At 42.2% G+C, this 27,883-nt stretch overlaps 1 protein-coding gene across 1 annotated transcript; it reads right to left on the bottom strand.

Annotated features, from left to right (window-relative positions):
* Nucleotides 1-22,064: 22,064 nt before the first annotated feature.
* LOC132221795 (disintegrin and metalloproteinase domain-containing protein 1a-like) lies at nt 22,065-24,941 on the bottom strand. The gene has a single exon (XM_059676212.1). The coding sequence runs from the start codon at nt 24,573-24,575 to the stop codon at nt 22,065-22,067; it is 2,511 nt and encodes an 836-aa protein (XP_059532195.1). The 5' UTR covers nt 24,576-24,941.
* Nucleotides 24,942-27,883: the final 2,942 nt, after the last annotated feature.

Consider the following 27,883-nt stretch of genomic DNA (forward strand, 5'->3'; position numbering starts at 1 on the left):
CTCTCATTCTGGGGGCTGTCTTTTCACTTCCTAAATGTGTCTCTTACAATAAAGAAGTATTTCAGTTTTTTTAAAACCTCACTTGAGAGTGTGTTTTTGTTTAAACTATATATATATTTTTTAAATATATATTTTTATTGATTTTAGAGAGGAGGGGAGAGGGAGAGATAGAAACATTAGTGATGAGAGAGAATCATTTGAGACCTTTCAGTCCACAGGCCTCTATCCACAGAGCCAAATATATGGGCTAAAATATATTTTTATTAATTTTTTAGAGAGAAGAAGGGAGAGGGATAGAGAGAAAGAAACTTCATTGAGAGAGAAACATCAATGGCTGCCTCCTGTATGTCCCCTACTGTGGATTGAGCTTGCAACCTGTGCATATGCCGTGATGAGAAATCTCACTTGTGACTTCTTGGTTCATGGGCCGAAGCTCAACCACTGAGCATTATTGGCCAGGCCCAGGAATATGTTTTATTGATTTTAGAGAGAGGAAAGAAAAATGGATGTGGGAGAGAAACATTGATTGTTTGCCTCCCACACGCACCCCAGGCAGGAAACAAACTTCCAACCTGGGTATGTGCCCTGACAGACATTCCAACCCTAATTTGTTTTTTAAAATATATTTTATTGATTTTTTACAGAGAGGAAGGGAGAGAGATAGAGAGTCAGAAACATCGATCAGCTGCCTCCTGCGCACCTCCTACTGGGGATGTGCCCGCAACCAAGGTACATGCCCTTGACTGGAATCGAACCTGAGACCCTTCAGTCCGCAGGCCGACGCTCTATCCACTGAGCCAAACCAGTCAGGGCTGATACCTAAATTTTTATGGTATATGGGATGATGCTCCAATCAACTGAGCAGCTGGGCCAGAGCCAGAAGTATTCTATTTTTTTTCAACTTATTTGATTGTATTAAATAAATTTATATAAGATATTAAGTTATAGCTTATCCATTGTTAAGTGTACGCTTAGTCGTATTAAATACATACCATCACTGCTAGCCATCTTCTTTTTTATTTTTTCCTCCTATATCTTTGAACAGTCAATAATGTTTTTGTATTTTCATTTAGGGTTAATAATCCATTGTACCTATTGTGTACATTTAGGCTATCAGGTATTTCTGTACATTTTTAAGTTATATGTACCAACATTTTTTTCATTTTTTTATTTCAAGAAAAATGATTTTAAATATAATAATGTTACATGTAATAAACCTTAATATTTCAAGAAAAATGATCTTAAATATGATAATGTTACATGCAACAACATATCAAGAAAAATGATTTTAAATATGATAATGCTACATGCAATAAACACCAATTATTCAAGAAAAATGATCTTACATGTAATATTACATGCAATAAACATTAACATTTCAAGAATAAGAGGATTTTAAGTATAATAATATTACCAAAATTGTACTAACATAGTATGATATCACAAAAGTTGTAGGAAATATTAAAAATTTGCAAATAACAGGATTACTTCTATTATATTCTAATATATATTTCCCCCTCTGGCTTGATTTTTGTGCATCAGTTTATGTTGTTCATTATATTCCACAAATGAGTTAGATCATATGATATTTACCTTTCTCTGACTGGGTTATTTTGCTTAGCATGATGCTTTTTTCTTTTTTTCCATTTATTTTATTTATTTATTTTTAATCTTTATTGTTCAGGTTATTACAGATGTTCCTCTTTTTCCCCTCATAGCTCCCCTCTACCCGGTTCCCATCCCACAGTAGGCTTTCACCACCCCACTGTCCGCATCCATAGGTACTGCATACATGCATATAAGATCTTTGCTCAGTCTCTTCCCGCACCCTCCCTATACCCCTTTCCCCGCTGAGAATTGTCAGTCCGCTCCATTTCCATGCCCCTGATTCTATTACATTCACCAGTTTATTCTGTTCCTCAGATTTTTTATTCATTTGATTTTTAGATTCACTTGTTGATAGTTATGTATTTGTTGTCACTTTGTTGTTCATAATTTTTTATCTTTACCTTTTTCTTCTTAAAGAATACCCTTCAGCATTTCATGTAATACTGGTTTGGTTGTGATGAACTCCTTTAGCTTTTTCTTGTCTGTGAAGCTCTTTATCTGACCTTCAATTCTAAATGATAGCTTTGCTGGGTAGAGTAATCTTGGTTGTAGGTTCTTGCTATTCATCACTTTGAATATGTTTTGCCACTCCCTTCTGGCCTGCATGATTTCTGTTGAGAAATCAGTTGACAGTTGTATGGGTACTTCCTTGTAGGTAACTAACTGTTTTTCTCTTGCTGCTTTTAATATTCTCTCATTGTCTTTTGCCCTTGGCATTTTAATTATGATGTGTCTTGGTGTGGTCCTCTTTGTTTTTTTTGTTTTTTCTTCTTAATTAAATCTTTATTGTTCAGATTATTAGAGTTGTTCCTCTTTTTTCCCCCCATAGCTCCCCTCCACCCGGTTCCCACCCCACCCTCTGTCCTTACCACTCTGAAACTGTCCTCATCCATAGGTATACGATTTTTGTCCAGTCTCTTCCCGCACCCCCCACACCTCTTCTCCCCCTCCCCGAGAATAGTCAGTCCACTCCCTTTCTATGCCCCTGATTCTATTATATTCACCAGTTTATTCTGTTCATCAGATTATTTATTCACTTGATTTTTAGATTCACTTGTTGATAGATGTGTATTTGTTGTTCATAATTTGTATCTTTACCTTTTTCTTCTTCCTCCTCTTCTTAAAGAATACCTTTCAGCATTTCATATAATCCTGGTTTGGTGGTGATGAACTCCTTTAACTTTTTCTTATCTGTGAAGCTCTTTATCTGACCTTCAATTCTGAATGATAGCTTTGCTGGGTAAATTAATCTTGGTTGTAGGTTCTTGCTATTCATCACTTTGAATATTTCTTGCCATTCCCTTCTGGCCTGCATAGTTTCTGTTGAGAAATCAACTGATAATCGTATGGGTACTCCCTTGTAGGTAACTGACTTTTTTTTCTCTTGCTGCTTTTAAGATTCTCTCTTTGTCTTTTGCTCTTGACATTTTAATTATGATGTTTCTTCGTGTGGTCCTCTTTGGATTCCTCTTGTTTGGGGTTCTCTATGCTTCCTGGACTTGTAAGTCTAGTTCTTTCACCAGATAGGGGAAGTTTTCTGTCATTATTTCTTTTTTTCCCCCAATAATTCTTTCTTTATTTATTTTTTTATTGCTTACAGTATTACAAAGGGTATTACATATGTGTCCCTTTTTTTCCCCCCGCCCTTGACAATCCCTGGCCTCCCCTACCCCCCAGTGTCTTATGTCCATTGGTTATGCTTATATGCATGCATACAAGACCTTTGGTTGATCTCTTACCCCCCTCCCTCCTGCCCCCCAACCCTCCCCGGCCTTCCCGCTGCAGTTTGACAATCTGTTTGAGGCTGCTCTGCCTCTGTATCTATTATTGTTCAAAAGTTTATAATGTTCTCTATTATCCATGACTGAGTGAGATCATGTGGTATTTTTCCTTCACTGACTGGCTTATTTCACTTAGCATAATGCTCTCCAGTTCCATCCATGCCGTTGCAAATGGTAAGAGTTCCTTCTTTTTTATAGCAGCATAGTATTCCATCGTGTAGATGTACCACAGTTTTCTAATCCATTCATCTACTGATGGGCACTTAGGCTGTTTCCAGATCCTAGCTATGGTGAATTGTGCTGCTATGAACATATGGGTGCATATATCCTTTCTGATTGGTGTTTCAGGTTTCTTGGGATATATTCCTAGAAGTGGGATCAGAGAGTCAAATGGGAGTTCCATTTTTAGTTTTTTGAGGAAACTCCATACTGTCTTCCATAGTGGCTGCACCAGTCTGCATTCCCACCAGCAGTGCACGAGTGTTCCTTCTTCTCCACATCCTCTCCAGCACTTGTTGTTTGTTGATTTGTTGATGATAGCCAATCTGACAGGTGTGAGATGGTACCTCATTGTTGTTTTGATTTGCATCTCTCGGATGATTAGTGACTTTGTGCATGTTTTCATATGTCTGTTGGCTTTCTGAATGTCCTCTTTTGAAAGGTGTCTATTTAGGTCCTTTGCCCATTTTTTGATTGGATTGTTTATCTTCCTTTTGTTAAGTTGTATGAGTTCCCTATAAATTTTGGAGATTAGGCCCTTATCAGATATGACATTGGCAAATATGTTTTCCTACGCAGTGGGTTTTCTCGTTGTTTTGTTGATGGTTTCTTTTGCTGTGCAGAAGCTCTTTATTTTGATGTAGTCCCATTTGTTCATTTTCTCTTTAGTTTCAAGTGCCCTAGGAGCTGTATCAGTGAAGAAATTGCTTCGGCATATGTCTGAGATTTTGTTGCCTTTGGATTCTTCTAGAATTTTTATGGTTTCCTGTCGTACATTTAAGTCCTTTATCCATTTTGAGCTTATTTTTGTGTATGGTGTAAGTTGGTGATCTAGTTTCATTTTCTTGCATATATCTGTCCAATTTTCCCAACACCATTTATTGAAGAAACTATCTTGGCTCCATTGTATGTTCTTGCCTCCTTTGTCAAATATTAATTGAGCATATTGATTCGGGCTGATTTCTGGGCTCTCTATTCTATTCCATTGATCTATATGCCTGTTCTTGTGCCGGTACCAGGCAGTTTTGAGAACAGTGGCTTTGTAATACATCTTGATATCTGGTATTGAGATCCCACCTACTTTGTTCTTTTTCAGGATTGCTGCAGCTATTCGGGGTCTTTTTTTATTCCAGATGAATTTTTGGAGAGTTCGTTCTAGATCTGTGAAGTATGCCATTGGTATTTTAATAGGAAGTGCGTTGAATTTATAGATTGCTTTGGGTAGTATGGACATTTTAATGATGTTGATTCTACCAATCCATGAACACGGTATGTTCTTCCATCTGTTTATGTCTTCCTCTATATCTTTTTTCAACGTCCTGTAGTTTTCTGAGTAGAGGTCTTTTACCTCTTTAGTTAAGTTTATTCCTAGGTAGCTTAATTTTTTTGGTGCGATGGTGAATGGGATTGTTTTTATAATCTCTCTTTCTGAAAGTTCACTATTGGTGTATAGAAATGCCTCAGATTTCTTGGGGTTAATTTTGTATCCTGCTACATTGCCAAATTCATGTATTAAGTCTAGTAGCTTTTTGATGGATCTGTCATTATTTCTTCAAATAGGTTTTTAATGTCTTGCCCTCTCTCTTCTTCTGGCACCCCCATAATTCAGATGTTGGTATGCTTGAAGTATCCCAGAGGCTCCTTACACTATCTTCATATTTTTGGATTCTTTTTGCTTTTCTGGTTGGGTGTTTTTTGCTTCTTCGTATTTCAAATCTTGGACTTGATTCCTGTGATCCTCTAGTCTGCTGTTGGATCTCTGTATATTATTCTTTATTTCAGTCAGTGTATGCTTAATTTCTGACTGGCCCTTTTTCATTTTTGGGGGCATTCTCACTAAGATCCTTGAAGGTCTCACTAAGTTCCTCAGAGATTTCTTGAAGATTCTTGAGTAACCTTATAACTGTGGTTTTGAACTTTATATCCAGTAGTTTGTTTTCTTCCATTTCTTTCATTTGGGACATGTTTCTTTGTCTCCACATTTTGGCTGCTTCCCTGTGTTTGTTTCTATGTATTGGGTAGCTGCTAAGTCTCCTTGAGTTGATAGAGTGGCCTTGTGTAGTAGGTGTCCTATAGGGCCCAGTGGCTCAGCCTCCCCAGTCACCTGAGGTGGACACTCTTGGTGCAACCCTTTGTCGGCTGTGTGCACAGTCTTGTTGTAGTTGAGCCTTAATTGCTGTTGGTATCACTGGGAGAAATTGACCTCCAGGCCAATTGGCTGTAAGGACCAGCTATGTCTACAATGGAAGAGCTGCTGTGCAGTGTTTGCTTCATCGGGGCTTTGGTGCTACAGAGTCTGCCTCTTGAGTGTGTCACTTATGGATGTGAAGAGTTGTAATCTGGTGTGGTCTCACACTGACCACTGGGTACACTGGCTCTTGGATCTCCAAGGAGGTGCAGAGTCGGCCACTACTTGGGGCCACCCAGCAGTAGCTACAGAGAGATCTGCAAATTCCTCCTCTTTGCATCGGGTTTGGAAATGCCCAGACGAGGCCCAGCTGTGAAGCAAGGCAGGCTGGTGCTGGTGTGGCCTTGGGCCTTCTTTTGATAGCTTTGGGCCTCCCTGACCCAGCTGCAGTTTGTTTGACAGGTTTTAGGCTGAGAAAGGACAGGCCCTTCATATGCAAAAGCCCCTGCACACAGCTTGGGTGGGATTGTAAATTGGGTAGGTCAGGGTCTCAGGGAATCTCCAGGGCAGAGCACACAGCAATGGCTGCTGGTCAGCCCTGCACCGGGAAAGTCCCAGCACAGGAACAATAACCCTTGTGAGCACCTCCATCTGGAAGAAAGCCGCTCCCATGTTCTTGCCCCAGTGCCGGACAGTCCAGTTCTCCCCATATGTGTCTGGTCCCCCCGAGTCTCACCCCGCACTGGAGCTCAGAGCAAGCAGGAGCTTGTATCTCCCTCCCGATTAAAAAAGCAGCACACCCAGGTGCCAGCTCATTCTGCACCTCTGCACCTCCTACCAGTCTCAGTGCGCTTTCTTCTTTACCTCTCTAGTTGTAGTACTTCCACTCAGCCAGCTTTCCTGCTGTTCTGGATTATAGTTATTATGTATTTTAGTTGTAATTTTGATGTGGTTGTGGGAGGCAGCAAGTACAGGTGTTTACCTATGCTGCCATCTTGGTTCTCCGTAGCATGATGCTTTTAAAGTCTAGTTTGTCAGATGTGAGTATTGCTACTCCAGCTTTTTTTTTTCTTTTCCATTTGCATGGAAATTTTTTTTCCATCCCTTCACTTTCATCCTGTGTATGTCTTTCATTTTGAGGTGGGTCTCTTGTAGACAGCATATAGTTGGGTCATGTTTTTGTATCCGTTCAGCTACCCTACACCTTTTGATTGTAGCATTTAATCTGTTTACATTTAAGGTTATTATTAAGTGGTACTTATTTTATAGCCATTTAAATTCTGTATGGCTAGGTTTCTCTCTGTGTTTCTTCTCAGCAATCCCTTACAACAATCCCTTTAGCATTTCTTGTAATGCTGGCTTGGTGGTGATGAATTTCTTTAGCCTTTTTTGGTCTGAAAAGCTCTTTATTTGACCATCTATTTTGAATGATAGCCTTGTTGGATATAGTAATCTTAGTCTCAGATCCTTGCTTTTCATTACCTTGAGTACTTCATGCCATTCCCTTCTGGCCTGTAGAGTTTCTGATGAGAAATCAGTTGTTAGCCTTATGGGAACTCCTTTGTAGGTAACAGTTTTGTTTTCTCTTGCTGCCTTTAAGATTCTCTCTTTGTCTTTAATTTGGGGCATTTTAATTATGATGTGTTTGGGCATGGGTCTGTTTGGGTTCTTCTTGTTTGGGTTTCTCTGTGCCTCCTAGACTTGTCTAACTTTTTCCTTTACCAGGTTAGGGAAGTTTTCTACCATTATTTCTTCAAACAACTTCTCTATTCCTTTCTCCCTTTCTGCCTCTTCTGGTACACCTACTATTCTAATATTGTTATGTTTCACATTGTCCCATAGCTCCCTTAAGTTGTCCTCCTGTTTTTAAATTGCTTTTTCTTTTTGATTCTCTAATTGAGTGATATCTTCAATTCTGTCTTCTAATTCACTGATTCAGTCCTCAGCTTCCCCTAATCTGCTGGGTATTCCTTCCAGTGTGTTATTTGTGTTATGTCATTCTTTATCTCAGACTGTTCTTTTTTCATAGTTACTATATCTTTTTTCATACTGTTGAGCATTTTTAACATCATTACTCTGAATTCTGTTTCAGATAAATTTCTTATCTCTGCTTCACTTACCGCTTCTTCTGGAGAATTTGCTAGTTCTTTCATTTGGGGGTTGTTTCTTTGTTTCCTCATTCTGGTTGTCTGTTTGGGTTTGTGACTATGTTTTAGGTAGATCTCTATACCTCTCAATCTCTAGTGCAGGACAGTGTTAAAGGCTGTTTCTGACTAATTAGATCAGGCAAGGACTCAAAGCCTCCAGAGACCTCTGTCTACAGACTAATAGGATTCCAACTTGAATTGCACCCAGGCAGTCGTCCTCAGGTGTGATGGGAGTTTTTCAGCAGGGTGGGGCAGTTGCTTCTGCCTGGAGGCTAATTGTTACTTTTAATCTTTTAAGTGGCCTCAGGGCAAGGTGTTTTCCACCTTGTGTGTAGACTGTTCCCCCCCCCCCCCCCAGGCAAGGCAGATGTCTGTGGGAAAGATGTCCTCCACTGTGTGAGGGAATGACTCAGCTCTATCCTTTGAGTCCCCAGTCCTGGGTTCTGCTCTCACTTCACCCTCCCTCTGCCAGAGCACAAGGTGGGTGGTTCCACAGGGAATTTTTGTATGCTGGCCCTTTAAGAGGGTACCCAAACTTTCAGCTGCCACTCCCTGGCAGACAGCACCCCACTGCTTTTCACAGCTAGATGTTCTGTGGGTACCCTCCTCAGGTTGATGCTCTCTGCTGCGGAGCCCAGATTCGGGATTAGATCCCGTAGTTCTCAGTTGAGATACCTCTCCAGGACTTCAGTTGCTGACTGTGGGTGCCTGGCCAGCCCTTTTGTGCCTTTTGTGCCTCCACCCCTCCTACCAGTCTCTATGCGGTCTCCACCTTCAGTCCTTGGGTATCAGGGTTCTCTCCTGTGAATTTTCCATTGATGATTCAGGAAGCATTTCTGTATTTCAGTTGTAATTCCATCTTGTTCCTGGGAACATGTCCATGCAGCATCCTCCTACTCTGCCACCCTTTATATATATATATAATTGATTTTTTACAGAGAAGAAGGGAGAGGGATAGAGAGTTAGAAACATTGATGAAAGAGAAACATCGATCAGCTGCCTCCTGCACCCCCCCCACTGGGGGTGTGCCCACAACCAAGGTACATGCCCTTGACTGGAATCGAACCTGGGACCCTTCAGTCCACAGGCCGACGCTCTATCCACTGAGCCAAACCGGTTCAGCTCTGCCACCATTTTTTATCTCCTCTGCTAACCATCTTCTGACTTCATCTTGTAAAACTCAAACTCTGTATTCATTCATCTATAAATCACCATTGCCTTCTTCTCCCCTGCCTTAGCAGCTGCCATTCTACTTTCTGTCTCTAAAATTTAGATTATCTGAGTACCTCATACATTGTAATCATACTGTATCTGTCTTTCTGTGTTGGCTTATATCACTTAACATAATGTCCTCAAGGTTCATTCATGATTTAGTATATTTCAGAATTTCCTTTCTTTTTCATGATGAATACATTCCATTGCATGTACATAGCATACTTTATTCATCCATTTGTTTTTCAATGGGTACTTATGTTGCTTTATATTTTAGCTGTTGTAAATAATGCTGCTATAAAAATGGGCATACAAATATAATTTTAGGCCCCTACTTTAGATTCTTTTGGGTACATACCCAGAAGTTGATGTTGAGTATCTTTTCCTGTGCTTATAGGCCATTTGTGTATCTTTATTGAAGAAACTGGAGACCCGATGCACAAAATACATGCAAGGGGCTTGGCCCTTGCAGCCATGGTGACTTGCCTGGGTTCTCACACCCTGGCTTCGTCCAGAAGGTCGTCTGGAAGGACATCCAGAAGGTTGTTCGGTTGACTGGTCTAATTAGCATATTATACTTTTATTATTATAGATATTCATTTGAGTCCTTTGCCCATTTTCTGAGTCAGGCTGTTGTTTTTTCTGTTGTTGAGGCTTAGGATTTCTCTGTATATTCTGGACATTAATGTCTTCCCTGCTATGTGATTTTCAAATATTTTCTCATTCTTTGTGTTACTTTTTTACTCTGTTCACAGTGGTTTTTGACCCATGATTTTTTTTTCCATGGACTCCATTTTGTCTATTTTGTCTTTTGTTGCCTGTGCTTTTGGTTTTATATGTGAGAAATCTTTGCCAAATCCAATGCCAGGAAACTGTGCTTGTTTTTTACTACAGTTTTCTAGCAAGCCAAGCCCTGTGAATGAGGATTTTTCTAGAGAACTGCCAGACATGTAAATTAGTAGCAACTCTATGGCCATAGGGCTTTGGTGGGAGCTCCAAACTTTTGTGCCATTCCACTGGCAACTAGCTGCCTGCACAGCTACTGTAGTTGTGATGATGGGGTTTTTCAAGGATAGGGGGCCTGAGTAGAAGGTATGGGAATATGGCAGTAAAAACTTCATATAGTTTGCTACCCTTACCATATTCAGCTGTTTTGTTGTTTTTGTTTAGTTTTTAAATGAACAAACTATGATGTAATATCCATACTTTCCAAGAAGTTGATATTGACTGTATTTGCTTCTATAGAGCAGGCGATTTTTGGAGGATGTTATTTTAACATTTTGGAAGTGATTTTCATTTTATCATTTACCTTCCTCTGAATCCATATGGATGTCATGTTTATATATGAACTCTTTACTCTACCTACTACTTAAATTTACTTACTGATTTTTCGTGCTGCTATAGTTCATTCCTTTCCATTGCTCTACACTTATAATTCTTTTTGTGGATTTATTTCGTTTAACATCCATTATATGTGAACACAGGAATCTCTTCTTTTGCAGTACTTTGAAGAGGGCTCCTATGAACATTATTGTTTGTAACATGTCGCTAATAACTAGACATTTCCAGGGGTTTTACCTAAGACAGAGGTGGGGAACATCATGCCCTTAGTTTATATAAGGCCTCGAAATCATTTGGTCTGGCCCAGCCAAAGCCTTAATGTGAGTTAACCAAATGTTTGACCAAATACAGCAGGCTAGTTTTAAAGTTGATAATTTTGTATGGCCCATGAATGATGTTATAAATATCCAAATGGCCCTTGGCAAAAAAAAAAAAAAAAAAAGGTTCCCCACCCGTGGCCTAAGAATAAAATTGCCTAGTGATAAGGTACTGTAGCCTTCAATTTGACTAGGACATAAAGAGTACTATTTCGGAGTGGCATACCAGTTTGCATTATGAGAGTGCCCACTGTTCCACAGTAATAATTGGAATTTTCAGTCTTCTATAGCCCATCTTGTGGGTGCATAGTGATATATCTTTGTGGCTATATAATCTTCATTCCTCTGAATACTGAGGAGGTTGAACACCTTCAGAAGTGTGTTTTGACTCATCCTTTATATTTTGACTCCATTAGAATGAGCTTTCATCCCTGTTAGGTTAGGTGGCTCAGGAGGCGGCGCAAGAAATAGAGTCCAGTGAATCAGAAAAGAAAGGAAAGGAAAAGGTTTATTCTGCGTCCCCGGGAGACCCACGTACCCCCAGGACAGGGCACGTGAATTCACGCCAACAGGGAGGGGGGCGCTTTTTTTATACTGCAGTTGGGTGAGGGGCGGGGACATGAGCTGAGGAATTCTCTGCCGCAGGGGATGGGCGGGGGTATTCAGAAGAAGTCCCTATCTGTGTGGGGGTATGTGGATTCAGGGAGAAGAAGCTGGTATCTGTGTCTGGCACGTTGATCTGTGAGAATTCCCAGGGGAAGTCCATTGTCTCATCACATGTCTGCATGTATCTGATCCTGGGCTCTCTCCGACCTAACAATCCCCATGCATCCATCTAAACAGCTCCAATGAATAACTCTACTGTGAAATCAAATGATCAACACTCACTCCTCTCCTTAGGGACCTACAGTTACAGAGAACCAGAATAAATCACTTTATTCACCGCGGTGGGCTCAGAGATAATGAATTCAAATTCTAAGCAAAGCTACAAGCAGAACTTCCCTTTTTATTAAAGAGCCAGCCCTATGTGTGCTTAGTGGTTATCTCGCTGGCAGCCTTGAAAACAACACAGTTCTATCCAATTAAAAAATACACCTGGCATGGCATTGAGGGTATGCGTGTATCTAGTCTCTGGCCTACAAGGTCAGACAGCTAAGTTTATCTTCCTTATTTGCGAGAGTCCACGGCCAGCGTGGCTTTTGCGGGTTCAAAGACTTGGAGGGAGGGCTGACGCACAAATGATACACAAGACGAAATATTAATTTTTTGATTACCGGGGGAACCAGAGGACAGCCTAACCATAGCGGTCAAGCTCTCTCCGTTGCTCCATTCCCAGCTGCTTTTATTAGCTAGAATACACAATTGCCTTTAGGAATGCAAACAGACATATCAACAGTAATGTTTAGTAAACAGTCAGGTTTTTGGGGAGTTTGCTTTAGGCAATTGAGTCAGCAGCAGGTAATAAAATGTAGATATTCACCCTGTGAATATCAAAAGGAGTCCTGGTCAGCCTTCTGCCAGACTCCTCACATATATATCAATTACTGTTGATCTTGGTCTCCAGCACTTATTATTCAAGCAGGCTAAAACAGGCTAGAAATCTGACTAAAACAGGCTAGAAATCAAAGTTACTATTTTTATTTTTATTTTTAGAATGAGAGTCCATCTAAAAAAATAGCAGAGAATTCCAAACAGTAGTTTTATAAAATAGGGGTTAGCCTTCTCACTACCAGCAACATTGAACAGATAATGGATACATTTTAATTTACCTTTTAAAAGTATCACTCTGCCTGCTGAGTTCAAAAGAGGCCATTGAGGGAGCCAGTGAGGAAGCAGAGAAACCCTTTAAAAAATTTTGCAGTTGGCTACCATGGAGTTGATGGTGACTTGCAGTGCATTGGAGAGTTGTTGGTGGTGAACAGAGAGATCATTTTCTGGATATATTTGGAAGGTAGAGTCAAGAGAATCTGTGAATGGACTGGATTTGAAGTATATAACTCTTCTGAAAACACTTTATTCTCTTGGTTTTCAGGACAACACTCTTGATGGTACTCCAACCACATTGGCCACTCTGAATCCCACTTCTTTCCTGAATACTTCTCATCCCATCAACAACTTCTACACATGGAATGCCATGGGCTAAGTCCTCACCCCATTCTGGGATCTGTTCCCTTACCTAGCTATACTTGCTGCCTAGGCAGTCTCACCCAGTCCCATGGCTTGGAATGTCATCTATAAGCTGACAACTCTCAAATATACATCTCTAGCTGACTTCTCTCCTACTTCCAGACACAGTCATCATGCTGCATAGCTGAAGAGCCAACTTGGGTGTTTAACAGGCATCTCAAACTGAACAGGTTCAAACCTTGCTCTTTCCACATGCATCCCCATCTCAGTAAATAGCAAGTGTATTCATGCAGTTGCTCAGGGCAAAGCTACTGAAGAGACATCCTTCAGTGCTCCCTTCCTCGCACACTTTACATCTGCTCCATCAGCAAATGCTTTTAGCTCAACCTCATAATATTCCCAGATCAACCCCTTCTCACCACCAGCACTTCAACCACTCTCCCACAAGCTTCTAGAACTCAGCTTGGCACATTTAAGGAGTCTATGTTTCTGTGGTTGCCCATTGCTTTGCCCCTGCCTATTCCTTGCTTACATAGCAGATGGAGTGGTCCTTCAGTCCATCTCAGCTATGATTACTGCACACCTACTCAGGGCAGGTTTGTAATTTTTTAAATGGATCAGAGAGACTTTGTCTTGTTTACTACTGTTTTCATAGGATTAGAACATTTCATAGGTACAGACTCATTATTGGTGGTTTGGAAGGATGAGTGAATGAATGAATGATAAGTGGCAATATGTATCAGTCCCTTAAAACACTTTGATGTCTGTAGAAAGCATCAAGCTTAGACAGCAAGGCCTAAAATATGCAAAACCTGTACTTAATCATTTGCGCATAAGGTCTGAGGATATGGTCAAAACAGGGAGAAAGCTAGAATCATTGATTTAATTTCCAAAAAGCATGATTGCTTTTAAAGTCATGGTGGTATTGAGTGGGGCTCTGAGGAAAAAGAATAAAATCCCTACCAGTCTTACCCATAACTGGGCCCAAGCAGTGATTGCCATATTAACCAAAACTTGTTTCTCATCCCCTGGAGATTTACAATTTAGTAGAGGAACTAGAATATGTTTGCAAATGACCAAATGGTAGGTCAGAATGCCTTAAGTATAAAGGAAATTCAGTGTTGTGACTTGATTGTGGATTAATTTTACTGTCACCATTAATATATGATCCTATATATAAAAGAGAAACATGCAAATTAGCCATCCCCCTGCTATGCTCAAGCCACACCCACAAGCCACTCCCACAAGCCGATCAGGAGTGAGTATGCAAATTAACCCAACTAAGATGGCAGCAGCCACAGAGCTGGGGCAAGCAGGAGGCTTGGGTTGCCCCTGGCAATGGAGGAAGCCAAGCTTCCCACCTGCCCTGGCTGGCTCTTGGCTCTGCTCAAGGCTGCAAAGTTTCAATTATAGAAGATAAATAAATCCCAGGGGAAGAAAAAGAAGAAATAAAGGAGAGGCTGGGAGCTTGGGTCACCAGGGGTGTGGCCAGCCTGAAAATAGCCATCAGCCCCTCACCCAGGCTGGCCAGGCACCCCAGCAGGACTCCCCAACCCTGAAGGGGCTGTGGGCAGCTTGAAAACGGCCCTCAGCCCCTCACCCAGACTGGCCAGGCACCCCAGTGGGACCCCCCACTCTGATTCGGGACACCCTTCAGGGCAAACCAGCCGGCCCCCACCCGTGCACCAAGCCTCTATCCTATATGATAAAAGGATAATATGCCAATTGACCCTAACAGCAGAACGACTGGGAATGACTGGTCACTATGACACACATTGACCACCAGGGAGCAGATGCTCAATGTAGGAGCTGCCCCCTGGTGGTCAGTGCACTCCCACAGGGGGAGCTCTGCTTAGCCACAAGCCAGGCTGCCAGCTGCCAGCACAGCAGTGGTGGCGGGAGCCTCTCCCATCTCCTCAGCAGCTAAGGATGTCCGACTGCAGCTTAGGCCTGCTCCCTGCTGGCAAGTGAACATCCCCCAAGGGCTCCCAGGCTGCCAGAGGAATGTCTGGCTGCCAGCTTAGGCCCGGTCCCCGAGGGGACGGGCCTAAGCTAGCAGGTTGACATCCCCCCAGGGGTCCCAGACTGTGAGAGGGCACAGGCCGGGCTGAGGGACCCCCAAGTGCACAAATTTTTGTGCACCGGGCCTCTAGTTAATAACATACTCTTACACCAAACATCGCATTTGATTTTAGATCTTCTCAGCATTTATTTGACCACCCACCAGCCCAGTACTGCACTAGAGACAGCACACATGTTATCTAATTCAATCTCCCATCCACTCTATGAGAGTATACTTTGTGTAGTCATCTTACTGAAAATGAAACCCAGACCAAGGAAGTGAAGTTCCATGTGTAAGACCAATCAGCCAGAAAGTAACACCTGGGATTAAGGGAGATAATTATGAAAACCATGTCAATCAGAAGAAAGATAACTTTCTTCCTTTAAAAGGGTTACTTTTCCAGCTCTCGGGAAGTCCTTCCTGTTTGGGTCTGTTAGGCTGGAAAAACACAAGACTCAAAGCATACACCGCATTCATATGCTTAACATCCAAGGAGAAGAGGAGCTCTCACAGTGCTTAGGAGAGAGAGTGACTCTTGTTTTCTCTTAGGCCTGAGTTGTTTTAGAAAACATTTTAATACTAGAGGCCTGGGTTATGGATTCGTGCACTGGTGGGATCCCTCAGCCTGGCTTGCACCCTCTCGCAATCTAGGACCCCTCAGGGGATGTTGAACTGCCAGTTTCAACCTGATCCCTGCAGGCCTGGTTGGCCATTGAGGATCAGGCCAAAACGGGCAATCCAACATCCCCCAAAAGATGTAGTAGTGAAAGAAGCAGCAGGCAGCTGGGGAGGAACCTGAGCACGGGCCGAGTGCTGTGCCGCTACCACTCATCCTGGCTGTGCCAGCTGCCACCACTGCTCGGTACTGCTGCCTCAGAGGCAGGAGAGACTTGTGACGCCACAGCTGCGCTTGCCAGCCATGAGCCTGGTGTCTGGCGCCCATCGGTCAGCTGAGTGGCACTACCGCTGTGGGAGCACACTGACCATCAGGGTGCAGCTCCTGAATTGAGCGTCTGCCCCCTGGTGGTCAGTGCACTTCATAGCGACCGGTCGAATGGTCGACCAGTCAAATGGTCGATCAGTCGCTTAGGGTTTTATAGATAGATAGATAGATAGATATTTACTGTGCTTATAAAAACATCTAACATGACAAGAGAGAGCAATAAAAATTGTACCTGTTCTGAAAAATTTTATGAATAAACCATAGGTTTTTATTTTACGTGCCTTATTATATAAAATATGAATATTTTAATGTAAACTCTCAATAGTTGGAGGATTTGGGTTTTTTTAATTAAATCTTTATTGTTCAGATTATTACATTTGTTCCTCTTTTTTCCCCCCATAACTCCCCTCCTCCCAGTTCCCGCCCCACCATCTGCCCTCACTCCCCACCCACTGTCCTCATCCATAGGTGCACGATTTTTGTCCAGTCTCTTCCCGCATCTCCCACACCCCTTTCCCCCCCCAAGAATAGTCAGTCCATTCCCTTTCTATGTCCCTGATTCTATTAAAATCACCAGATTATTTATTCACTTGATTCTTAGATTCACTTGCTGATAGATGCATGTTTATTGTTCATAATTTGTATCTTTACCTTTTTCTTCTTCCTCCTCTTCTTAAAGGATACCTTTCAGCATTTCATATAATACTGGTTTGGTGGTGATGAACTCCTTTAGCTTTTCCTTATCTGTGAAGCTCTTTATCTGACCTTCAATTCTGAATGATAGCTTTGCTGGATAAAGTAATCTTGGTTGTAGGTTCTTGGTATTCATCACTTTGAATATTTCTTGCCATTCCCTTCTGGCCTGCAAAGTTTCTGTTGAGAAATCAGCTGACAGTCGTATGGGTATTCCCTTGTAGGTAACTGAGTTTCTTTCTCTTGCTGCTTTTAAGATTCTCTCTTTGTCTTTTGCTCTTGGCATTTTAATTATGATGTGTCTTGTTGTAGTCCTCTTTGGATTCCTTTTGTTTGGGGTTCTCTGCGCTTCCTGGACCTGTAAGTCTATTTCTTTCACCAGGTGGGGGAAGTTTTCTGTCATTATTTCTTTCTCTTTTTTTAATATATATTTTATTGATTTTTTACAGAGAGGAAGGGAGAGGGACAGAGAGTTAGAAACATCGATGAGAGAGAAACATCGATCAGCTGCCTCCTGCACACCCCCCACTGGGGATGTGCCCGCAACCAAGGCACATGCCCCCGACCAGAATCGAACCTGGGACCCTTGAGTTCGCAGGCCGACGCTCTATCCACTGAGCCATACCGGCCAGGGCTGTCATTATTTCTTCAAATAGGTTTTCAATATCTTGCTCTCTCTCATCTTCTGGCACCCCTATAATTCTGATGTTGGTACGCTTGAAGCTGTCCAAGAGGCTCCTTACACTATCTTCATATTTTCGGATTCTTTTTTCATTTTGCTTACTGGTTGAGTGTTTTTTGCTTCTTCGCATTTCAAATCTTTGCCTTGATTCTTGCGCTCCTCTGGTCTGCTGTTGGGAGTCTGTATAGTATTCGTTATTTCAGTCCGTGTATGCTTAATTTCTAGTTGGTTCTTTATCATAATATCGAGGGTCTCATTAGATTTCTTGAGGATCTCACTACATTTATCAGCGGCTTCTAGACAGTTCTTAAGAGACCTTAAAAGTGTGGTTCTGAACTCAATATCCTCCATTGACAGTTTTGTCCTGTTTCTTTGTCTCCGCATTTTTTATGCTTTCTTGGTGCACCCCCTAGTGGTCTTTGTGGGCAGCCTTGTTGTAGTTAAGCCTTGATTGTTTTCAGCAATACCAGGGGTGATTTGACCTCCAGGCTAACTGGCTATGAGAGTCAGCTGTGTCTGCAGTGGAAGAGCTTCTGTGCTGGATCTCAAGGCGGTGCTAATCTAGCGTTTGCCTGAGGCTATCCGGCAAATGGCTCTGTGCAGGGCTTGGGCGGGGCGGGTCCCCAGGGATCTACAGGGAGGGCCGGAGCAAGCAGTTATGGCTGCTCTCAGTTCCGTCCCTAGGGGCTCTGCCTCACAGAGTCCCAGCAACCGCTGCAAACCTCGGAGAGAAAGCTGCCTTGAGTTCCGACCGAAGCCAGACAGTCCCGCTTCTCCCGTTTGAGTCTGGGTCCCTAGAGACTCGCCCGGATCTGGAGCTCAGAGTCTGAAACTCCCTCCTGATTGAAAACAACAACCGCGCCCTCTGCCACCAGCCCGCTCCGCGCGCACTCCGCACCTGAGTATTTCACTTCAGCACTGCGCCTCCTCTGAGTCTGGGTATGATATTCTCTTTCCTCCTAGTTGTAGAATTTCCACTCAGCCAGCCTTCCTGTGGTTCTGGGTGATGTCCGTTCCATCGTTTAGTTGTTTTTTGAAGTGGTTGTTCGAGGCAGCAATCTCCGACGTTAACCTATGCCGCCATCTTGGTTTCTCCTAGTTGGAGGATTTGATGTACTGATATCATTTTGTTTCAGCTGTTTTAGTTTTCCTGTAAGGAGATTCTTATCTGTGAGCTTTTGTTAAATCAAGACACATCAGTTACCTGAAAGTTGGGATCCCTTCCAATTTTTTTTATTTTTTAAATATATTTTTATTGATCTCAGAGAGGGAGGGAGAGGAAGAGAGAGACAGAAACATCAATAATGAGAGAAAATCATTGATCGGCTGCCTCTTCCATGCCCCACACTGGGAATTGAGCCCATAACCTGGGCATGTGCCCTGACCTGGAATGGAACTATACCTCCTCGTTCATAGGGGAGTGCTCAACCACTGAGCCATGCTGGCCTGATCATTCTAATTTTTAAAAGGAAAGGATTCATTGGTAGCCTTTGCTTTGTTTGGCATATGTATGTGATTTTCTTTAGTTCTACAATGACCTAAATTAGCCACAGAACTATGAAGGATGGCTGAGTGAATAAGTGGTCAGTGGAGGTCACCAGGAGAGCCTTTTCTCCTCTTCCCTGGCACTGATACCCTGTCTTTTTTTCAGTCCTATGAAATTATTTGCACTACCACCCAATGCATGATTATTGACTGAAAATGCATTACTAGAAGAAAGGTTGTGGTTTCAGAGTTTACTCCTTTTATCTCCTACAAGATTTCTTTCCATTTTTCCACTAATGCATGAGTACCTCCAGAATTTGATATTCTGAGAACATGTTCCATGAATAAACAAACACATTTGTAACTCTCAGAGTACCAATTAGAAATTTCACTCAATGCAACGATGCTTACATATCCCTGTTCTATAGAAAACAACTGCTTGATGGTTCGTTTCAGACTGAGTTTCCCCATAGGTTTTCTTCATTAGTATCATCAAAGAGAACCCATGTTTCATTCAGTAGAGTAGAGAATGCTGTGCTGGATCAATTTCAAGATCCTCACTGGAGCTGTGAGAGCTGAACTAAATAGGCATATGGAAGAGCAAGGTTATTCAATGGAAACAAAAGACTATGATGAAAAACCTAGAGTCTGATGTGGCCATGGTATGAAATTAACAGAGAGCGTCTTTCTGTTAGGTGGACTGATATGAGGAAATGCTTATTTTCAAAAGTCATAGGAAACAATGGTTGAAATGGATAAGACCACCCAATTGTCACAGGACATTAATGCAACAGCATGTTTACATTGTCTACTCTAGAAAACGAACGTTAGAGAGCCCAATTGGATGATAGCAATAGAAGAGGCATGAGGTTGTAATCGCTTGGTCAGTCAAGATTCAACCTCTGTTGTTCTCTTCTTAAATAATTTTAAATATGTTTTCTAACTGGTAAAGGAGCCACCATGGCTTTGTCATTTACAAATTGATTCAAGAACTTCATATCGTAATTTATTTCATTCTAGCACAACCTTATGCAAGACTTCCATAATTTTATTAAATAACAAAAGCGATATTGAATCTTTCTTAGAAATTGTTTGGAGTCAGCATTTTGCAAACATTCTTGGCCAAAGTCTGCTCTTGCTTTTGAGAAAACATGTCAATTTTTTTGCCCAGTGGAATACCAAAATTCTACTCTGAAATTAAGCTTGTAAACATAACAAGTTTAAATAATGTAAATTTTGCTCTAACCACTTTGGATCAGTGGTTAGAGCATCAGCCCAAGGACTGAACCCAGAGGGCCGGTACCTCCGGCTGTGATCCAGGGGCATATGCAGGCAGGGAGGCAACCAATGTCTTTCTTTCTCTCTGTCTGTTTCTCCTCCTTCCTTCCAAACTCTCTAAATATCACTGGAAAAAATATCCTTGGATGAGGATTAACAACAATAAAAAAGTAATTTTTTAAATAAAAGTGTTTGTAACCTTATAAGGTAAAACTTTAGCAGAAGTGCATCCTATCCTAAGGTTGGCTCTGGTTAAATCCTTCCCTTGGTCAACATTTACTGAGCACTTACAATCAGCGGGGCCCTCAGAGCTGAACAAGATACAAACCTGCCCCTCCCTGATGTCAGAATGGAATGGGGAAAGGACACTTTCACTGATAATCACTACACAATGCGGTAGGTTCATAATAGAGAGCAACATCCATTTCTAAGGCTTTTGTTTCATTAGAGTCAATGAGGGAAAAGCCATGTTCTGGGCAAGTAAGGACATATCAGTTGTCTTCCTGGTTACTTTTTTTTTTTTTTTTTACTGAAAGAAAAGGCTCATGAGGCAGTCAGTGGTGAAGGTACATTCAGTCATAGCTGAGGTGGGATGCAGGTTCCACCTTTTACTAGCTCTAGAGCAAAACTCTTGTCTTTGTTTCCTCATGTGGAAGAAGATGGTGTAATAGGGTGAATGGGAGGGTTAAGATAATGAATGTAAAATGTTTAGAATAGTGTGTTGCACAGAATTAATAATGTTATTATTTTACATGCTTTGTGCTCTCCTTAAAGACAATTAATTACCCTCCAATGCTCTGTTCCTTTAGATTGTCAGTCAATAATATATAAACTTAATAATGGAAATGAGAAATAGCCAGTTTGGCTCAATGAATAGAGCATCAGCCTACAGACTGAAGGATGGCAGGTTGGATTCCATTCAAGGGAAAATACCTCGGTTGTAGGCCCAATTCCCGATCCTGGTCTCCCCATAATAGGCATGTCTCTCTCACATCGATGTTTCTCACTCTGTCCCCATTCCTTCCACTCTCTAAAAATCAATGGAAAAATTACTTCAGGTGAGGATTAACAAACATAAAATTAAATAATGGAAATCAGAAGTAAATATAATACATAAACTAGAAAATCAGAAAAAAAGGAAAAATGAATACTTCCAACTAGACTTAGCACTGGACAAGCTTGCCTCTTGCCTAGGTTGCTTACTCTCTCCCATGTACTCAGACACAGGGTGATCACACCACCCTGGATCAGATAGAGCCCTTCCAGAGAGTCCCAAATCTAAAGGAGACCTAGTTCATAGGCCACAAAAAAGAGACCTAGTTTATGTGCCTTATCTGAACACTGTTATTTATTTTTTTAAAGTATTTTTTATTGATTCAGAGAGGAAGGCAAAGGGAAAGAAAGAGAGAGAACCATTGGCTGACTGCCTCCTGTATGCCTCCCACTGGGGATCAAGCTCCAACTCTAGCATATGCCCCAACCTAGAATCCAGCCGAGAACTCGTGATTCATAGATTCACACTCAACCACTAAGCCACATGGACCAGACTTCTTTTCAATTTAAAATCTTTTCATTTAATGAGTATATTTCACCAGTTAAATAAGAACAACAAACCAAATAAACAACCTTCCTAATATAATGTGTAGTTGTGATTGGGATGAAAAACCTGAAACAGAAACATATGTCAAACAAAGATGATTAGAAGGTAACATTCACTGAAAAGCTGGTAACTCAAAAATGTCCCAATTAAGACAAGACATTGATAAGAATGGTCCATGAGAAAAGTTTATTTAAATGGTTTCATGAAATGTGAAAACGGGAAAAAGTAGTAAAAGTCTTGAAATGATTTCACATATGCATATGTAATTAATTAGTAAAAGAAGAAGAAAATCATCTCTCCTCCCATATCAGTACATTTCTACAGTCTTTAGAGCCCTGATCAGAGCCACTGCTGCTGTCAATGCCCACTTCACATTTGCTCTACTGAGCCTCCTTCCACCAAGTGTATGAAGAGTTTGCTATAAAAGACTTCTTCCTATCACTACTTATTTTCTGCTTTTGGTTTTTCGTGTTTTAATTCCTTCTTCTCTTCTTGTGTAACTGCTTCCCCACTTTCTTCTGGAAATTCACGTGAACGTGGAAATAAATTCTTTCCAGTCCCAATACCAGCACCAAAAAGTAGACCAAACATCATTGCAAAAAGACAACAACAGCAACAGCAAATTGTAAATGAAAAAAGTACTGCAAAAATTAAAAAGGGGATTATCAACCCAACCTCTTCGCTGGCTTTCCTTTCATTTCTATTCTCACCACCTTTGCCAAAATTACCATGATCAACACTATGACTTTTCCTTTCTTCCTCACTTAGATTTTCATCCTCAATTTTGCCAGGAGAACCACTGTCCACACTCCCCCCATTTCCTGGAGTCGTGCAGTCAGGGGGTGCATAGCCAGCCTCACAGTGGCAGTGCCTTACATTGTTACAGACTCCTCTCCCATTGCACATTTCTGCTGGTCTGCAGTCATAGTTGAGCACAGTATGATCAGTGCAGGAGTAATTCATGCAGACTTTGTTTGGGGCACAAGCAGTGCCAGAGTGCACATCTCCCTCATCAGGGATATCAGTAATGTTATAGACATCCAAGCTCCAGCAGAAGTCACCTTCATAAGGAATCTGGATCAGTGTGTGATGGGGTTTGATGGATGGGATGATGGATGGGACCCGTCTAATATTTGTACATATAATTTTCCCACAAAATACATTATCATCAAAGCACTTAACAAATCTTGACATTGCTGAGGGGGGACGGCCACAGTTTCCAAACCGGTCCCCTTTGCTGTTTATTGAAATGTAACAGTTTTCTGGGGCTGACCGTGCAGTGTCCCCATACATAGCCATGCATTGATTATCAGGGTTTCTGCATTGACCCCCAACACAATAATGCAGTCTACCGCACGACGTCCCATCTTGCTTATAGGTGTCTGTGGGGCACTCTGCAGAGGTACCATCACAATACTCTGGGAGGTCACACTCTCCCAAAGCAGAACGGCACATGAATCCCTTACTCTTCAGTCGGCAACCAAAACAGCAGAGTCCATCACTACATTCTGCACTCCCCTTCAGGCTACATGTTTGGTCACAGCACGGGTCAGTGTAACAGGCAGAACCACAGTCACACTGCTCCTCACCCTCCACCACACCATTTCCACAGTAGGAATCCCTATGCAAGCGGCCTTTGTGCCACTGAGGGTTGTTAAATAGGCAGGCCCCTCTGTGTTCCTGGAGGAACTGGTAGAAGTCCTCAGAGCTACAGTTGCTGAAGCCACTTTCTTTAGTGATATTGTCACGCATGAGGCAGAGGGGTTTGTCTTTACAAATGCAGGCTGAGTGGTCGTGCCGAATACCCAAGTTGTGCCCAAGCTCATGGACCATGAGCGCTGCAAACAGCAGGACATCTTCATGATGGAAGGATTCAACAGCTGCTGCAAACCCACTTGAGCAGGCACCATTGAGAAATGCCTGTCCCATACCCTGTGCAGGATGCTGTCCGACAATCATGTGGGCAACATCATGCTTCACACGATGGAGGAGCTTCTCTTGTCTCCAGCTGTTGAAATTCCCGAGTGTAACTTGCAGGTCCACTGGGACCTCTATGAGGTCCCCCTCGGTCCAAATCTCCATTCCAGCCAGCACCACCTCTGTGTTTATTCCCCTAGTGAAGCTGTTGGCCAGGGCAATGATGTGCATCACTCTCTGGACCGTCTCATTGACGTTACTGCCCCACATTTGGAACCGCTGGTTGTTGACCACAACAAACATCTCCACATACTTGGTGAGTGACCACAAGTAGGACAGCTCCTGTAGACCGCCAGGCTTCCTGCTCCCTTGTTGTCTGCTGGTGGACACCACTGGGCTGTCTTTGGAAGTGACACTGCAGGAGACTGGTGCTTGATGAGCCATGGTGTACAACACATGTTCAAACCGTCTTGAAGAGCCCATGGGCTCAATGCCATAGGATTTTCCCTCCTTAATCAGGATGCCCCTGAGGCCTGAACAGGTGTTGACAGAAACGAAAGAACCCGGGAGTCCTTCTATGTAGCCTTCATAGTGACAGTCATGTGAGATGGAAGGCATTTCTTGTCCCAGGGTGCCATTGTGGTAGCTGAAGACTGGAAAGTTCTTGATAAAATAGTCTGTCTTCACTTTCAGATGAATCAGCTGTTTCTGGCCCTGCATAGATATCACATAAGATGCCTCTTCCCCTGGGTTTTGTCTTCCCTCAACTGTCAGAGCCTTGGGGATGACTATCTCATAGGATGAGTAATATGCTGATCCCAGGTCACTGCACAAACTTGGCAGGAAAGTCAGTACCAACACCAGCACAATCCCCAACCTGACACGTGAAGATCCAGGCACCAGTACCAGCACCAGGCCCTTCATCTGGGCAGCCCAGGTCTGAAGCACTCTGCTTGTCTCATACATAACCTCTTGGTTCTTCTGTAGAGAAGGCAAGGAGGAGGCAGAGTCCCTCACATAGGCAGCCACTGACATGGCCCCAGTGAATCAGTGGCTGATGTAGTGCCTGGGTCCATGAGCAGCAGCTTTCCTTGACATGCAGACCCTTAGGGTCTGGGATTAGCTTCAGGTGTTTGCTGGCTGTGTAAAGGGTGAGTACTGCCTACTTATGGCTGTGTCCTTTCTAGTCTCTCTGACCTCTGTGTTATCCTTCAGATAGTGTCCTTTCTGTGGTTTAGTTCCATATCATTAGCTTCAGTGATCCTTGGCTACAGTCCTTTTGATACTGTGATGTAATAAGAAAGACTGCAAACTGTAAAGTGCAAGATTGTACCTGGAGAGAGGAAACAAAACCTCCGTGCCTTCTTCAACTGTGCCACACGGAACACCCCCAACTACTGTGTCCGTTGCTCAGCCAACTCCTAATGTTCCAGACCAGGGGGCTTGGAGATCATTGGTGGGCAGAGTGCCCCATTGCCCCTTTCCCCTCATCTCAAACTCTTGCTCTCTAACACATGGTCATCAAACTGAAGTTGTTCTTGATCCCTCAATGATGCTTTTATAGTAATATGCACATCTCTCAGGCCAGTCTGTTAGATAGGCAAGGGACTGGCTTCCCTGTGCCCTAGGATAGACCTAAATGGGCTGGTGACCATGGGGCAAGGGACAATACTCTAATTTTTTAACATCATCAAAATTCAGCCTCTCAAATTTTGTTTATAACATTGCCAAAAAATGTGTATGGGAGAAGCCAACAGAGCAGCCTTATTTTATGTATGATTTTCATGGGCACGTTGGCTGGTAACTCCAGGCCCACACCATTCTTTGGATGGCTTAGACATGTTGGTACCCTAAAATTAAGCCAATTAAAGACTAGGTATCCCCAAAGTCTCCCTGTGTTAGAAAATGTTCTACAATAGCCTAGCCGGTTTTGCTCAGTGGTTAGAGCAGGGGTGGGCAAACTTTTTGACTCGAGGGCCACAATGGGTTCTTAAACTGGACCGGAGGGCCGGAACAAAAGCATGGATGGAGTGTTTGTGTGAACTAATATAAATTCAAAGTAAACATCATTACATAAAAGGGTACGGTCTTTTTTTTCAATAGTTTTATTCATTTCAAACGGGCCGGATCGCCGTAGTTTGCCCACGGCTGGGTTAGAGGGTCGGCCTGCAGACCCAAGGTCCCAGCTTCGATTCTAGTCAGGAGTACCTACCTCAGTTACAGGCTCCTTCCCGGCTCAGGCCTTGGTCGGAGCTTGTGCAGGAGGCAACTAATCGATGTGTTTCTCTCACATCAATATTTCTGTCTTTCCATATCTCTTCCACTCTCTGTAAAAAAATCAATGGAAAAATATCCTCGGGTGAGGATTAAAAAAAGAAAGAAGGTTACCTACATGTATCCAGTGCCCAGTTCTGTTTTCATCCTTATTCACCCAGGTTCAAGAGTAGATAAATTAACCAGGCCAATATGGTTCAGGGATTGAGCATTGACCTAGGCTCCATGAGGTCACTGGTTAGATTCTGGATCAGGGCACATGCCTGCGTGTCATGCTGGATCCTCACGTTGATGTTTCCTTCTCAGATGTTTCTATCTCTCTCCTCCTTCCTCTCTTTCAAAAAATTAGTAAGAACATATTGTTAATAAAAGAGTAGATTAACTAGAATTACTTTTTGAAGGAATAAATGACTCCCAGGTAAAAGCGCGGTCATGTCTCATCTGTTGTATGTTATTTGTTTGCGCTTGCATCAGACCTGCCCTGAAAGAATGAAAATGTCTCTAGAAAAACTATGTGGACAAATGGTACATTCGTGAACTCAAAATGTACCTCCCTCTTCCTACATTTTGCTGGTCAGTTCACTTCCCTAATGTCTTCGTGCCTCATATTTCCCTGAGAAAAATAAAAGCAATCAAGAGCACTTTCACATGGAGACACCACATGAGTCACATGTATCTAAATTTTCCTCCAACTCTGGTGGATAAATTGTCCATATTCCAACTAAGGCCAGTTCTCCTACTTGTGAGTGGGGTCTACTTCCCTTTCAATTTCTCATGAACTTCACTTTTTGAACTGTCCCTTCTGTCTTTTATTTCCAAAACATCTGTTTGTCCGTTGGATTCAATCTCTTTATATGCAGTAATGTTTCATCTTTATCAAACCATCACTCTCAACCCACATCACTCTCCAGTCACCATCCAAAATCTCCTCTAGACCACAAACTTACACGATACACAAAAATAAACTCAAAATGGATAAAGGATTTAAACGTAAGATGGGAAACCATAAAAATCTTAGAGAAATCCACAAGCTGCAAAAATCTGACATATGTCAAAGCAATATCTTCAGCCTAGGACAGTGGTCGGCAAACCACGGCTTGCGAGCCACATGCAGCTCTTTGGCCCCTTGAGTGTGGCTCTCCCACAAAATGCCACGTGCGGGTGCGCATGCAGTGCGATTGAAACTTCGTGGCCTATGCGCAGAAGTCAGTTTTTGGCCTGGGCGAGTCTATTTTGAAGAAGTACTGTTGATATTTGGCTCTGTTGACTGAGTTTGCCGACCATTGGCCTAGGGCAATGGAAACTAAAGAGAAAATAAACAAATGGGACTACATCAAAATAAAAAGCTTCTGCACAGAAAGGAAGCCATCAACAAAACAACAAGAAAGCCCACTGCATGATAGAACATGTTTGCAGTGTTATCTCTGATAAGAGTTTAATCTCCAACATTTACAGGGAACTCATACAACTTAAAAGGAAGATAAACACCCAGTCAAAAAAATGGGTTGCCCTAACCTAGTGATGGCGAACCTCTGACACGCGAACTCATTTTTTGGGTTGATTTTTCTTTGTTAAATGGTATTTAAATATATAAAATAAATATCAAAAATATGTCTTTGTTTTACTATGGTTGCAAATATCAAAAAATTTCTATATATGATACAGCACCAGAGTTAAGTTAGGGTTTTTCAAAATGCTGACACACCGAGCTCAAAAGGTTTGCCATCACTGCCCTAACCGGTTTGTCTCAGTGAATAGAGCGTCGGACTGCAGACTCAAGGGTTCCAGGTTTGATTCTGGTCAAGGGCATGTACCTTGGTTGCAGGCACATACCCAGTACGGACTGTGCAGGAGGCAGCTGATTGATGTTTCTCTTTCATCGATGTTTCTAACTCTCTATCCCTCTCTTTCCTCTCTGTAAAAAAAATCAATAAAATATATATATATTTTTTAAATGGGCAACGGACCTAAATAGATACTTTTCGAAAGAGGACATAAGGAAGGCCAAGAGACATATGAAACATGCTCAAAGTCACTAATCATCTGAGAGATGCAAATCAAAAAGACAA

Source organism: Myotis daubentonii, chromosome 19 (genome assembly GCF_963259705.1).
Source record: "Myotis daubentonii chromosome 19, mMyoDau2.1, whole genome shotgun sequence".
In the NCBI taxonomy this organism is placed as follows: Eukaryota; Metazoa; Chordata; class Mammalia; order Chiroptera; family Vespertilionidae; genus Myotis; species Myotis daubentonii.

Coding starts and splice junctions, on each gene's coding strand:
- LOC132221795 (XM_059676212.1), bottom strand. CDS start 24,575: ATGTCAGTGGCTGCCTATGTGAGGGACTCTGCCTCCTCCTTGCCTTCT.